The sequence below is a fragment of the Botrytis byssoidea genome, assembly GCF_014898295.1.
Source record: "Botrytis byssoidea strain MUCL 94 chromosome Unknown BBYS_005, whole genome shotgun sequence".
Lineage (NCBI taxonomy): Eukaryota > Fungi > Ascomycota > Leotiomycetes > Helotiales > Sclerotiniaceae > Botrytis > Botrytis byssoidea.
Genome location: NW_024065846.1, coordinates 458,508 through 472,705, shown reverse-complemented (window position 1 = coordinate 472,705; position 14,198 = coordinate 458,508). Strand labels below are relative to the sequence as shown.

At 43.3% G+C, this 14,198-nt stretch overlaps 5 protein-coding genes across 5 annotated transcripts; 1 reads left to right on the top strand and 4 right to left on the bottom strand.

Moving 5' to 3' along the window:
* Positions 1–219: 219 nt before the first annotated feature.
* EAE97_002957 (uncharacterized protein) lies at positions 220–2,237 on the top strand (the record flags this gene model as incomplete). Its single annotated transcript, XM_038873469.1, has 8 exons — positions 220–384; positions 459–571; positions 635–684; positions 753–812; positions 881–1,205; positions 1,259–1,577; positions 1,754–1,822; positions 1,956–2,237. The coding sequence occupies 8 exons, from the start codon at positions 220–222 to the stop codon at positions 2,235–2,237; spliced, it is 1,383 nt and encodes a 460-aa protein (XP_038735332.1).
* A 729-nt stretch (positions 2,238–2,966) lies between these two features.
* EAE97_002956 (uncharacterized protein) lies at positions 2,967–4,438 on the bottom strand (the record flags this gene model as incomplete). Its single annotated transcript, XM_038873468.1, has 3 exons — positions 2,967–3,202; positions 3,252–4,206; positions 4,262–4,438. 3 exons carry the CDS (start codon positions 4,436–4,438, stop codon positions 2,967–2,969), a joined length of 1,368 nt encoding a protein of 455 aa, XP_038735331.1.
* A 2,041-nt stretch (positions 4,439–6,479) lies between these two features.
* On the bottom strand, positions 6,480–8,468 carry EAE97_002955 (uncharacterized protein; the record flags this gene model as incomplete). Its single annotated transcript, XM_038873467.1, has 1 exon — positions 6,480–8,468. One exon carries the CDS (start codon positions 8,466–8,468, stop codon positions 6,480–6,482), a length of 1,989 nt encoding a protein of 662 aa, XP_038735330.1.
* Positions 8,469–8,968: 500 nt separating this feature from the next.
* On the bottom strand, positions 8,969–10,678 carry EAE97_002954 (uncharacterized protein; the record flags this gene model as incomplete). Its single annotated transcript, XM_038873466.1, has 9 exons — positions 8,969–9,152; positions 9,249–9,508; positions 9,562–9,670; positions 9,733–9,853; positions 9,911–10,050; positions 10,100–10,224; positions 10,280–10,363; positions 10,415–10,487; positions 10,611–10,678. The coding sequence occupies 9 exons, from the start codon at positions 10,676–10,678 to the stop codon at positions 8,969–8,971; spliced, it is 1,164 nt and encodes a 387-aa protein (XP_038735329.1).
* A 2,216-nt stretch (positions 10,679–12,894) lies between these two features.
* On the bottom strand, positions 12,895–13,854 carry EAE97_002953 (uncharacterized protein; the record flags this gene model as incomplete). The annotated part of the gene is made up of 3 exons (XM_038873465.1): positions 12,895–12,977; positions 13,061–13,703; positions 13,804–13,854. The coding sequence occupies 3 exons, from the start codon at positions 13,852–13,854 to the stop codon at positions 12,895–12,897; spliced, it is 777 nt and encodes a 258-aa protein (XP_038735328.1).
* Positions 13,855–14,198: the final 344 nt, after the last annotated feature.

The following is a 14,198-nucleotide window of genomic DNA, read 5'->3' as shown; positions in this document are numbered from 1 at the left end:
CAGATATAGTAATTCGACACCGAATACCGAGTAACAATTGTTTTCGGCGTCGGGATCGGGGTTAGATCAACAAAATAACATGCCGAACAAATAATGACAGATAGATGATCGAGAGATGTTTGATATATCAATATATTTTCTCTCACATATAAATATAAGCTCACAACTAGCAGATATAAAAAAGAGGATTTATCTTCGTCACCTAATCGCTTTAACGAGATGCCTTTGCAATCCATCCCAGCACCACCCATCTACAAATCCTACTCGCCAAACCCGCACTATTCATCTCCCCATCGCAAAAGCGAACAACCCATGACGCTCTCTAACATTACAGAAATCTTCCGCGCCAACAATCTCCTATGGTTTTCAGTGGTCGTCGTACCTGTATGTCTGTCTATGTTCCCATGCATTCATAACATAACATAATCTTACTAATAATACACTATTATGTTACATAGTTACTCCTCTACTCGCTTCTTCGCAGCATCTACAATCTGTATTTCCATGCACTTTCGCGCTACCCAGGACCCAAGCTCGCGGCCATCTCCAACGCTTGGTACGCGTATAATTGGTAAGATACTAATCCTAATCCTAAACCTTTCATCACAGAAATCAGTCTCCTAATAAACTCCAGCTTCACTGGAAAATGGCCGTGGAAAATCGAAGAAGTGTCGAGACGTCATGGTAGGTAATACAAACGCCTGCCAAACTTCTTTTCGTTGATCCACCATTGGTTGATTATTCATGCATAGGCGATGTTGTCCGTATTGCCCCCAATGAACTTGTATTTCTCACACCACAAGCGAGAAAAGGTACGTATCAATGGATGTCACATCAATAGCAATCGTATCAAGCAGCTAGAAAATTAAAAAATTTCCAGATATCCACGCCACGCACGTTAAAAACCTCGAAAAATTTCTCAAAACAGATTTTGAAGATCTCGGAGAAGATGGAGGGATCTCCTTCGAGATCGATCCCATCAAGCACCGCAACGTAGCCAGTAAACTTTCTCCCGCATTCAGCGCTCGAAATACTAAAGCCAAAGAAGCGGTTTTGCATAAACATATTGATTTCTTTGATGAGAAGATGAAAGTGATGGGGGGCGAGAAGGATGTTGAGTTGCGTCGGTGGACAGATTGGTTGACGATGGATGTGTCTGCGGATATGACATATAATCGACAGATGAATCAGATGAAAGATGCTAGGTAGTCTCTCCACCATGTATGTTCCGCTCTCCTAACATATCCATTATTAACAGAGAAGAACTCTCTCCTATTGAATGCGATAATCAAAGTCAATCTATTTTTGACCATCCAAGCAGTGTCCAAAAAGTTTCCTCTCCTCAGCCCACTGATGTATTTCTTCATTCCCCCCTCCGTCTGGCTCACCATGCTGCGCGTGTTAAAAACCAACAGCCGAGAAGTCCAATCACGGATCGAACGCAGGAGAAAAACAGAACATCTAGATTACTTCGACCAGCTTATCCCAAGAGACATGGCAGCTCCCAGCAACCAGAAGCATATCAACCATTTAGAACAAATAGCAGGCCAACTGCTAGTCGCAGGCTGGGAACCAATGTCAAACCAAATCTACTCCTCAATTTTCTTCCTGCTCAAAGAACCAAACGCCTACAAATCCCTCCTCCACGAAATTCGGCGCACGTTCAAAAATTACAACGAGATCACTCCCGATTCCGTAGCAAATATGAAATACCTACACGCGTGCCTACAAGAAACTTTCCGCATCGAATCAGAACACCTCTGATGGTCTTCCGCGCATGAGTCCCGGGGCCATCGTCGATGGCAACTATATTCCACGCGGAGTAAGTAGTTCTCCACATCCACCTCGTCAACCATTGACTCACCAATTATTTCCAGGTAATCTGCCAAATCAGCCACTTTGCCGCAGCACGCAACCCCCGCTACTTTACCGATGCACTTTCGTAACGGCCACAGCGCTGGCTTGCATCCAAGCACCCCGAATACGATTGCAAGTATGAGAACGATGATCCCAAGGCTTTTCTACCATTCAATCAAGGGCCGAGAATGTGTCCAGCCTCTGCCATTGCATGGACGCAGATGAAATTGTATCTCGCGAAGATCTTGTGGACATTTGATGTAGAGGCCGTGTCAGGTCAAGATGTAGCTTTTGATCGAGATTTCTCGGTTTACACCATGTGGAATAAACCACAGTTTTGGGTTAGATTTGTACCGGTTAAGAGGGAAGACGGTCAATGAGTCGGGCACCGCAGTGCAGATGTTCGCCGTAATATCTGTTTGTGAGTTATCTGTTAATATGTCCCACACTGTAAGTGCTGCCGCTCGGTGGGAGGCAAGAGGGATCGGTTCTTCGTGCATAACCCTCGTATATCTCATCGCTTACCAGAAGAGCCCAACTTGTTCCTTGAGCAATCTTTTCGAGGAATTGGAGGTCTGAAGCCAATATACCTTATGAAACGCATCACACTTTGAACTCCAATAGAACCCTGTTGAAATTCCTCTTTGAATTTCCTCTCCACAATTTCTTGCCCCCGCCTCCTTACCCTTTTCTCCTCGCTTTTTTCTTCAGTCCCCCTTTTCAAAGATCGCTACACCTTCACATCGCGTATTCTCAATCTCTCCAATCCCCAAATGTATACCCTCAACAACAATCGGTCAAATCAGAACAACATAGTCCCGCTACGGTTGAAAGTAAGAGGTAATTTTACTGCAGCCAAATTGTTTCGTCAACATGAGCTTATTTTCCAACAAAAAAGTGGACTTCCACTTGCATTTCACCATCACACGTGTTGCGTAAGAGACGGTTCTGCAGCTAATTTCAATTTTGTATTCACTAATTTGGAACCACTAAAAACTAAGAACTTCCAAGAAACCCTGTCAAGATTCAACAAATTACTAACGCCAGTGAAAGTCAATCCCAGATACCACACTCCGTAAATTCCCATTGAATTATATTCGACCTTGAGCTTAAGCAGCGGCAGCAACTTGAGCTGGAGCGACACCAACACGTTCCTTTGACAAAATGTCTACAAGAAGAGGATTTGGTCTGTTGTCCTTCCCGGCTGGGTAGACAGCTTGGTTCTTCTTGTAACGTTGAACGTTCTCAATGTACATGTCGAAAAGGTAAGAGGAATCCATTGGTCCTCCCTTGGCCTCAGGATGGAATTGTGTGGAGAAAATTGGACGGGTCTTGTGAATCATACCTATAGTCTGTTAGCTAGCATTCAAAAGAGGATTCTGGAGAATATTTACCTTCGTTAGATCCATCGTTCAAGTTGACGAAGTATTCCTTGAAATCGGATGGGAGAGTAGTCATATCAACGGCATAACCGTGATTTTGACTGGTGATATGACATTGACCGGTGGTCAAATCAAGAGCTGGAATGTTGTGGGCACGGTTACCGTACTTGAGCTTGATGGTGCGGGCACCAGCTGCAAGAGCAAGCAATTGATGTCCAAGGCAGATACCGAAGACTGGTAGTTGGGATGACTCCATCAACCTAGTCAAATGGTAGACAGTCTCTTGACAATGAGTTGGGTCACCAGGTCCGTTAGAGATAAAGACACCATCGAAATGGTGGGCGACCTTGTGAATTGGGAAATCGTATGGGAAGACAGTAACGCTTGCGCCACGGCTGACCAAACTTCTGAGAATGTTCTCCTTAACACCGCAATCGATGACTGCGACGTGCATATCTCCATGGGCAGAGCTAACGTGGAATGGGGCCTTGGTGCTGACTTTCTTGACCAAGTTGATTTGTTCAGGATCAACGAAAGCCTCATCTTGATCGGCATCATATTCTTCTCCAATGGTGATTCGAGCCAAGGAAGAACCTTCCTCTCTCAAGTAGGTGACAATAGCTCTGGTATCAACACCAGAAATGGCTGGTACACCCTCACGGGCACACCAATCACTCAAACTTTCCACAGCAGTCCAATGACTGTACTTCTCAGCATAATCTGCAACAACTACACCAACACATTGGATGTTTGGTGACTCGAAGTATTTCAGAAGTCCGTGCTCATCTCTGGCAGATGATGGGACACCATAGTTTCCGATCAAAGGTTGGGTGAAGACAAGAATTTGTCCACGGTAAGAGGGATCGGTCATGGATTCAGGGTAACCGACGAGGGATGTTGTGAACACGGCTTCACCAGAAATGTTGGATTTTGCGCCAAAAGATTTGCCGTGGAAGACTGGGCCATCCTGTCAAAGATCGTCAACTCAGAAATTTCTTCACATGTCAACCGATGTAACATACCCTGATTGTGAATGTAGCTCGGTCATGGGAGATTGGAGTAGCACGAGGACGGGTGTATGGCATGGCACGACCGGCACTTCCTTCAACAGTAGCTAAGAATCTAGCTTGTTGTGCAACTCTTTGGATGCCATAGCCGGTTGGCTTACAAGCTGCAGGCTTTACGAATCGGGAGAACATGATTGTAGTTGTGTGTGTATAATTTAGTAGGCGGTAGGGTGGAGAAAGCTATTTCAGTTGACTGAAGCTTTCCAGATGTGATCTAGGAGACGGTGGTTAGAATATTGGCCATGGTAAGTACCCATTGGGAGGGGTCATGGATAGGGTTGTGTGCGAACCTGAGATATAATCCTACAAGAACATGTTGTTAGCCAAATCGCTCTTAATGATAAAGTTGCACTAGATATTTTGATTGATGAAGAGTCATATCTTGTGGGAGAGGATAGTAGAAGGTTTGGCTTCCAAGTTCAAGCCTCACGATAAGAGAATTGAGAATTCATGACGTTTGAGTCATCCTCATCCTCATCCTCATCATCATTCACATCATTCACAAGCAGAGACAAAGAAATAGAACATACCTGAGAAGTAAAAACTGACGAGCGACCACTCATACGCGCGACTTTTCTATTCGTATCTGATAGATCAGTAGAAGGAAGAGAGCTATGAAGATGTTGAGATGTAAATGTTCAGAAGGAATTCAATGAAGTGGGAAGTTTAATAATTGTGGAGTTGTGCTTTTGGTGTGACAGATGGATACAGATGGATAGTTAGTACCAAAGTCAAAAAGAGTTATCAAGTGGAAAAAAGGTTGAATGCCGCTTTGTTCTTTTTGGGGCATGAAGCTAATGTTGTGTTGGAATTATTTGATTGGTCAATTGTGTGGGTTTGTACTCATCAAAAAAAGAAAAAGAAAAAGATAAAGAAAAAAAAGAAGTGAAGACAGAAAAAGTTAAGCGAATCGTGATGGAAGTGATGGAAGTGATGGAAGTGATGGAAGTGATGGAAGTGATGGAAGTGATGGAAGGGAAAGAAGAGAAGGAAAGATGAGAAAGCCGATGACGGACTCAATACTGTATGTAGTATGAAATGTTAAAAAGTAGTAGAAGAACCAATGAAGAACGCTAGAAGCTTCAATTATAAAACGCAATTCGATTTCTTAATACTTTGATACCCAGCTGGAATTGACCAATGATATTATCAATATCACATCTTATCTTTCCCCTTCTTGGGGGGTTTTTTTGACAATCACATTGCACCAACGTACGATGATCCAGGAAAATGGGTGATAAAAGCAGCTTCCCGTTGATACCAAAAAGAGCTTCAACATTTTCTAGATTGATTGCATGAACATCAATGTGTACGGAATAGGTGTGTACGGATTTATGAGTGTTACCTAGTAGGTACCTATAGCTAGGTAGGTAGGTCCCTATGACCTATTGATCATTGATCATTGATCATTGATAGCAAGACTCTCGATTGTGCCTTCTTCTTCTTCTTCTTCTTCTTCTTCTTCTTCTTCTTCTTCTTCTTCTCCTTCCCAGTAATACACGAGAGAAAGCCACTCTTCATCATACCTAGTAACTCGGAAAGACCATATCAGAAAATTCTACTGCATCATCCATCCGTCCATCCAATTGCGTACACAAACCCTTCCACACATCCATATTTCCAGACGGACTCTGTAGATCTATCAACAATAACATGCAGCCGCGAGAAAATTTGCAAAATCTTTACACTTTTTGGCCCCATCTCATTTCAACCACTCATTCATCGCTGAGCTGTACTTCATTTCAAAGAAAATCAGGGGCTGAGAAAAGAAAACGAAGAACCTTGGAACCCCGCCATGTGGCTGGGCGGGAGAGCAAAACGAATTAGGTCATGCGAATCACCAAATTCTTCGTCTCTCGGGCATTTCTGGAACAACAACGTACATACATACTCCCCACTCGTAGGTATCTGAGAAACATTAATCTGCCGAAAACGAAGAGAAATACGGTACTACCAAGAGTATGTACATATAGTGGTAGTACAACATTGATATTATCGCCACCACCCAACTAATCATAGGTACTAGGTATTGAGAATCACTTCGAGTATTTTCTATCATGACAATCAAATCATCTTACAAATCGACGGGCAACAGCCCTTCTCATCTTCGGTGAAACTCTCTAGTTATGTATAGAGAACTTCACCTGTCAAAATCTTACTTCTCCTTTGCTTCTCAGTAACGTCTATCTTGATCCCGGGGTGGCCCTCTGTAGCTGTCATAAGATCCTCTATCATAACCTCGATCGTAGCCTCGATCACCTCCCCTAACTCCATATCCGTACCCGCGACCACCGCCCCCACCTCTACCTTGATAACGTCCTGGACGCTGATTTCTCGGTCCTCGATGACCAGATGGAGGTCTGATACCCGCGAAGATTTCTTTTCCACGATCAACAAATCTGTCATGATCCTCAAATGTATATCTGTTGATGTCTTGTCCAGTATGACGTAGAGTATCCTTAGTGGTAATGGCCGCAATCGCATCTAGTCGCCTATTGACCAATTCTTCTGATGCTGGCTGCCAGTACAGCGTTGGTTGTGTTGTAGTAGATTTAAAAAGCTCTGACAAGTTTCGCATAGGTGCAGCTCTTGGACCACCGAAGCTCCTAGGTCCAGATGGTGCTCCCTCGATGCCCCTTGATGGCCCTGTCGGCGCGGAAAATGGAATTGATTGCTTTCTGGCAGACATCACTTGATGATCTCCCGTAGCTTCCTGCAAGATAGCAGTAACTTGACGATCACCGTCATTTTCTATCTCCTCATAGACCACCTCCCACTTTTTCGTATTCCGCCCAGGTCCGGATGCTTGTTCTTGATCGATCCATTCCTTAACTTTTTCGTCTGGTATGAAATCCACCCACAATGCTTTGCGATTTGGCTCATCAGGCCAGACACGATCGTGCATTACGCTGCGAACTCTTGCTGCGGCAGAGAGCGTTTTGAATTGAACGAGCGCATGAGTACGGACGCGGTCGATGTGAAAATGTAAAATCGCATCTGGATCTGGATCACTGCCAGGTGGAGTAGCCAAAGTTGTGAGATAATCATGAAGTCGAGGTTCTTGAAGTGGTCGAACGAAGTTGCGAATATATAGAGCTGAAGTTGCAGGATGAATGGCGGGAGTAATTGGATTATATGATCCTTCATCCTCTATAGGCTCTTGCGAATAATGTCGCATTTCTGTATCATCATTCGGCTTCTGTGGAGAGGAGAATAGATTTTTGAATCTCGAATCGCGTGGCCGTGAGACTTCTGGTGAAGCTGTCACGAGTTCACCACGAGGCTGAGGCTCTTCGATATCGATATCCATTTTACTAGCTTCTTCCTCATTTGTATTTAAAACTGCCTGTTCGACTATCACTTCTTCTTTAGAGTTATCAACAATCAAAGGTCCATCTTCACCCATTGTCACCTCCTTCGATTCAACGTTGACTTCGCCCGTGTCAACCGCATTGTGTTTCTCCACCCATTGTGCATCCTCATTGGAAGTCGCAACTTCTTCGATACTGTCGCTTGGTCGAGCTCGTTTTCGAGAAATATCGGTGGTTGTAGGCGCTGGACTTTGTGACCTGCGTTTTCTCTTTTGTCGATCTTCAATCGCTTCTCGCGGTTCCACGGATAGCTCAGCAGAGCGATTACCCTCAGCTTGTTCGGGTGGTTGAGATGTGGCTTGCGAAGGAGGCAGAGAGAACTCTGTCGTATCTATCGGTTGTGCGGGTTGAATATTCTCCTCCTCCTTTGTTCCCTCTGAGGGGAGTTGCTTATCATCTGTAGCAGAAGTTGACGTAGTCGCCGCCTCCTCCAAATCGACAGGCTCAATAGTCTGATCCGTTTGTTGCTCTGCGACAATTTCAGGAGGTGACGTTTGCAATTCACTATCTTGAGGAATTGTGCTTTCTTGCGATTCTTCTGTGTTGTCAGGTCTGGGCTCCGTGCCAGGCTCGAAAGATGTCTGTGTGGGTGAAATCGTATCTGGAGATGTAGAATCTGGGTTTATTTTGCTCGCATCATCCTGGATTGTCATGTCACTTTCCGACTCATTTTCGTTTTCTGCAGATATAAGTCGAGCGACAAGAGCAGGTTTGAGACCGGTTTGTGGAAGGCCTCGTTTCTTCAACTCTGCCTTCAGGTCAACGACCTTTAATTTATTCCAATCAGTCATTGTAAACGGTATGAAAGTCAACTTAATAAATGCGCATTGCTGGAAAAGTCAATTGAAAATTGATTGATATTAAAATCAATGAGTAAAATGGGTTTATGTAATTATGATCTTGATGAGATACTTTTCCTTCTTCAATCTGTCGTAGAATTAGAAATTGTATCCTGCAAACAATTTATCAAAGCCTGGAATCAAATTCAACGCGTCAGGATCACGTCTGATCCTTGCAAAATGGCACGGAACCATCCGGACCATGCCACATGGATGAGGTCCATTACCTAAGGTGAACAGGTAGTTTTGCCTTGATATCAAGGCTTTAAAATGCTGGTCACATTTTGCCTTTCGTCTTTCGTCTTGAGTTTAGAATTTGACTAGAAGATATCTCATGACAACAGTTCATCAAGTACTATCGACTTTGGGTAAATATCACAATATATATGAATTATAAGCTCTCCATGTCTGGATTTTGTCTATTACATTTTGATTGTATTTTAACTAGATAGCTATACTGCATGGCCTATATCTTGTCGACTCTCTGTCCTCGAAGCACTCCTCCCTTGTTCTTGTTCGCTCGAACTGCCCCTCGACCCAATTACAGTGACGGCTGTCGTACTCTTGATACGATTTTCTCTGGGGTTTTTTTGTTCGGTCTTTACACTCACTTCCCTACTTTCCCATATTTCCAGCCTATCACCAACAGTTAGTTCATTTTCTATGATGTGGACGACCGAATTCGAAAGATACCAATATCTCAACTGAGACACGAAGGCACAGGGAACTTACCCTATTGCTGAACCATCTTGTGTACTTCCGTGTATTATAATATCTCTACTTTCACTTCTATACATCGAGTTGTCTTTTTTATTGCCGAATCTTGAACTGGTCGCATTGGTAAAGTATCTCTTCGGGGCCGCTCTGCTCTTTGACTTGGTACCTTCACTAGTTCCAGACCATGATCTCCAACCGAATAGTTTTCTTGCTAATGGCCAACACATTGGAATATTGGTCACAAACATCACGGTTGATGCTTCTCTTATATACCACTTCATTAATTAATATTAGCGTTTTGAAGACAAAGTAGTTTAATTAAACTCACGTAGGTCCACATCACACCAAAAGGATGTACGAAGGAATAATATTTATTAGCTGCAGCAGATATGATGGCAAATATGCCAAGGGAGAAGACACTGATGAGAAGTGCTTTCCTAGATACACTGTTAGTAAGTCGCACAAACGAAGGACAGACCAAATGAAGATAGGAACGCACTTCAGGGTAGGCAGCTGTGCCTTGATAACCATCGGCATCGGTAGAAACAACATCATGAGATCGGAACTGATGTTGAACGTTGCGTTTACTATCAAGTGATGAAGGGCTGTTGAGCATTGTTCTGTGTTCTTCACGTTAGTCTACAGTCTCGGAGGAAAAGATATTGCTTCGGACGAACCATTCGGAGTAGGGACTGCCCAATAGTTTGAGAATGGCCTACACCAAACCCCAAAATAAAGAATCTCCATGACTACCAAGCCTGTACCCACGTATATGGCGACTAGTTTTACAATAAAGTTGTGGGGTTTAATACCCTGCCTATATCTTTCATCAATATAGCTAACATGCGTTGGGGAAAGGGACATACATCATCTGCATATACATCAACAACAAACAAGCTTTGCCACCCCAAATAGTCATGATCATTGACTGTTCCACTACGAGCACGAGTTTGCTGCCTTTAACACGAGATGCAATTGATTCAGGAGTGAGCTATTGAGCTTCTGTCAGCTCTCCAATCTGGAAGACTTTGGATTAGAACACCAACCAGTGGAATATCAGCTGGTGAAATGAGATTTGTATCTAAATTGAATACAATGTTTATAGATACCATGAGAGTAGTGTAGAAGAGCTATGATGCGTGTTAGATTTAAAAAACTGACTTGAAATGGGCATCACTTACAAACACAACGAGCATAACATAATCTTGTAGTTGGTAATTCTTTACCGACCCAAGTTGTAGCCATCTCGAAATACTGAGAAGAAGACTCGTTAGTTCTATTCGCAACCTGGCTCAGTTCTCACTGTGGTCGGGAAGACAGTGTCAACCTCAAATCACGGTGGACACAATGCTACTGTGAATGTGTGATAAAACATACTATCTGAGGATGAGAATCAACACCACAAACGGGAACCAAGTCGCCGATTCCACCAATAGTGAGTGCATTTCGTGTTTCTCGGTCGTTTTTTACTCACGGTTCCCCTATGCAATATCCTGCAAGAGAATTCTCGTGCATGTACCAACAATTCTTATATCATGATAGGCTCGGCCGAAGGAAATATTAAGCGCACCCAGCGGTTTTAATTAACGGGATGGCGATCGGGACAAAATTTTGAGAGATAAATGCAAGATGAAAGAATGGGTAAAATAGCCAACTTTCAGTGGGAAGTTTATTCTTGTATACCAAAAATTAACATTTCCGGGAGCACATTTCTAAGATGAAATGGAAGATCACGAGCCAGAGATAAGAGCGCGCTAGAAGCAATTTTGATACTTCTAGCTTGGATGTCAAAAGATTCGCTATGACTTTTAACGCCGAAAAAGGTTATTTTACATGGTAAAGACTCTTTGCCACGATGCTGTAGGGTATGAAGCCGCGTCTTTTCTTATCAATGTCCGGGAATATGGCTGTTATGGGTTTAGGCGTTGTTGGCTTGATTGAAGTGGTTTCAAATCTCGAGTATCATTTGTGTTCGGAATGTGAAATTTGTATATATTCATTCGATTACCCCCGTCGTTCCCATAGATACAGATGTCTAAATCTGAACCTCATCTCCCACTCTTCTCTTTCCATCACCTTCTTTACTTTATTCCATTCATACTTTCAACAAGGCCTCACTGAACTCCACTCTCCCCCCCAGATCGACATTCTTCGCCCAAGATCACCACTCATAATTCCGCTTCCCCATCACACAATATTCCCTATCGGATTATCCCATCAATCAGCACAGCCTTCTCTCTCACAACTAAAAACAATACAGATATAGAAAATAAAACGTAGTTTCAATCAGCTCATGCATCCCGCCCTATTCAGGGGTCTTGCTAGTACACAATGCGCATTCCCTAACGCATTCCTGCTAAGCGAGTTGTGTTAGGGAGACTGGGCAAATTGACTGGGCTGGGTATGGAGATAGTCCGTAGGGCCAAGCCTCCCGGTTGGTGGCTTACTCCGTACTGTACTAACAGAAGTGGACATGCGGGTACGATGTAGGAGGAGGAGCGATAGATGGTGTATTTTGCGCGCTGTAATGACACGTTCATCAGAACCATGAGAAGAAATCCGATGTAAATTTCTCTACAAATTTGTCTTGCGTAGAGAGGTAGATAACAACAACAAAGCTGTGTTCCAATATCGATTAATAAATTTACCTACTAACAAGCAGAGGGACTCGACTCGATTCACAATGCGAACTATACTAATAAATCATTATCGAATTCTTCAAATAGAAAAAAGAAAACAATAAGGTTCAATAGGATTTTCCAAACTTCAAAATTAAATAGTCCAAAGTTTATAAATTTTTAAATTTGCTGATTCACAATTTCAGGGCCATGGGCACTAATTGATGATTGGTGAGACTCAGGAGAGCAAGAGTAGATCATTACACTAAATAGCACACACCGGTATAACATCATGTAAGCGAGAGGAAAAATACACCTTGTTGTATACTTCGTACAACTCACCTTGATACCCAAGTCCCAAGAGAATCAAGACATCTCATCATATCGACAAATTTAATTTCATTATATTGATGCTATTAAACTTTTTGAGGGGGCTCAGGATGTATGACGATGATCCTGAGTTTTCAGAGGGATGATTTAGAAACTTAAAATAACCTTCTCGTAATGTACGGAGGGTGCCGCTATAGGAAGGTGATAATCCGTAGGGAGACATAGTTTGACAGTAAATAAGTTGGGGAAGATCGACGTCAACAAATTAGCTATGTGGAGAAGTTTGGGTCGCTTGGAGGTATCGGAGGTGAGGTGCGTAATTCGGACAGTTATTCAATCTCCAGTACAGGTTACACGAGTTCTTCTGCAACGGTTTCCGGGTAGTGTTGGGCTAGTTTTCACTTATAGTATCGAATGAGTAATGCACAAAGACTCATGACAATTCAACCGTAGTATAATGCACGAAGTCTGACTCAGATGAATCTGCGATCAATGGATTGAATAGAACGCACAGTATCGTTGACAGTGAGAGCTCCTTCAAGCATTACACACAGAGCGCTGATTTCGCACTGAATCTGTTTCTCGTCACAGATCTCTCGAAATGATGCATTTCTAGCTTCTACCCACGTCTAAAGCCCAATGCTTTTCTTCGCCTGATCCTATAATTCGTACATATTTACACCCATTTTCATCCATGATCGTTTCCTATCCCTTTATAATGCGCCTAATTCCTTCAATTTGGAGATCATTCCATCAACGTCGTCGACTTTACCGCCTCCTTGTCTTGGCGGTGGTTCTATATCCATGTTGTTAGTAGATATCCAGTATACCCACCCAGTGCTTGAATCATCAAATGCCTGTACAAAATGATTGACCTACCAATAACCTTTAAAGTCTTTACCCTCTTGGTACCATCCACGCCCCAGTCACCAAGTGTAGATTTCTCCAGTTTCTTCTTCTTTGCCTTCATGATACTCTGCAAGCTCGCATATCTCGGTTCATTCAATCTCAGATCTGTTGTAATAACCATAGGTAATTTGCCCCTCACCACATCCGTGCCGCCATCCACCTCCTTCGTAACCTCAACTATATCTCCATCTTTGAACTCCACCTTACTTGCCTGCGTTGCTTGACTCCATCCCAATAGCCCCGCCAACATTTGTCCTGTTTGCCCCGCATCATCATCAATACTTTGTTTCCCCAAAAATACCAAATTGCTCTTCTCCTTCTCCACAACCTTTTGTAACAGTTTCGCTACTCCCAATGGTTCCAATTCTTCCCCATCTTTCATCTCAACCAGTAAACTGCGATCAGCACCCATAGCCATAGCTGTACGTAGAATATCTTGCGATTTGGTCGGTCCAGCGGAAAATGCAAGGATTTCTTCGACGCCGCCGGGCGCGGATTTCTTCTCGCGAATTCGTACAGATTCTTCAATCGAGAGTTCGTCGAAAGGGTTCATGCTATGTTTGACGCCATTGGTCTCGATAGCTGTCTGGGCTTTGTTGACGCGGGGTTTGACCTGTTGTGTTTGAGTTAGTTAAAGCCATTTTTTATTTGCGCAGCGGGAATCAAGGGATTGGATTTGATTTTGAAAATTCAGGAAGAGTGGGAATATGTACCGCATAGTCAATAACCCTCTTTACGGGTACAAGAATTCTTAGGGCGGACATATTTGTAGCAGGAGTATTGGAAAATTCGTCGTCGTCGTGGAAGAATCACAGTTTGAAGCTCTTGATGATGAAGGACCGACCGGTTTCGCTCGGCCTAAGCTACCCCACACCAACCCGCTTCCTCGGTAGACTAGCATCACGTGCGTGATACTTCCCGAAATCTTTATGATTGTGATCTTTCCTCTCAACTCTTCATTGATTGCTGAATCGTTTGTTTCGTGTTGTTTACGGGTCCGATATTCTTTGAATTAGTATCTGATCTTAATATGAAATTGTATGGCATTGTTTCCACCCATTAGCTCTACTGCACCTCCCTATCAGCTGTATGCTGAATGATATCGACA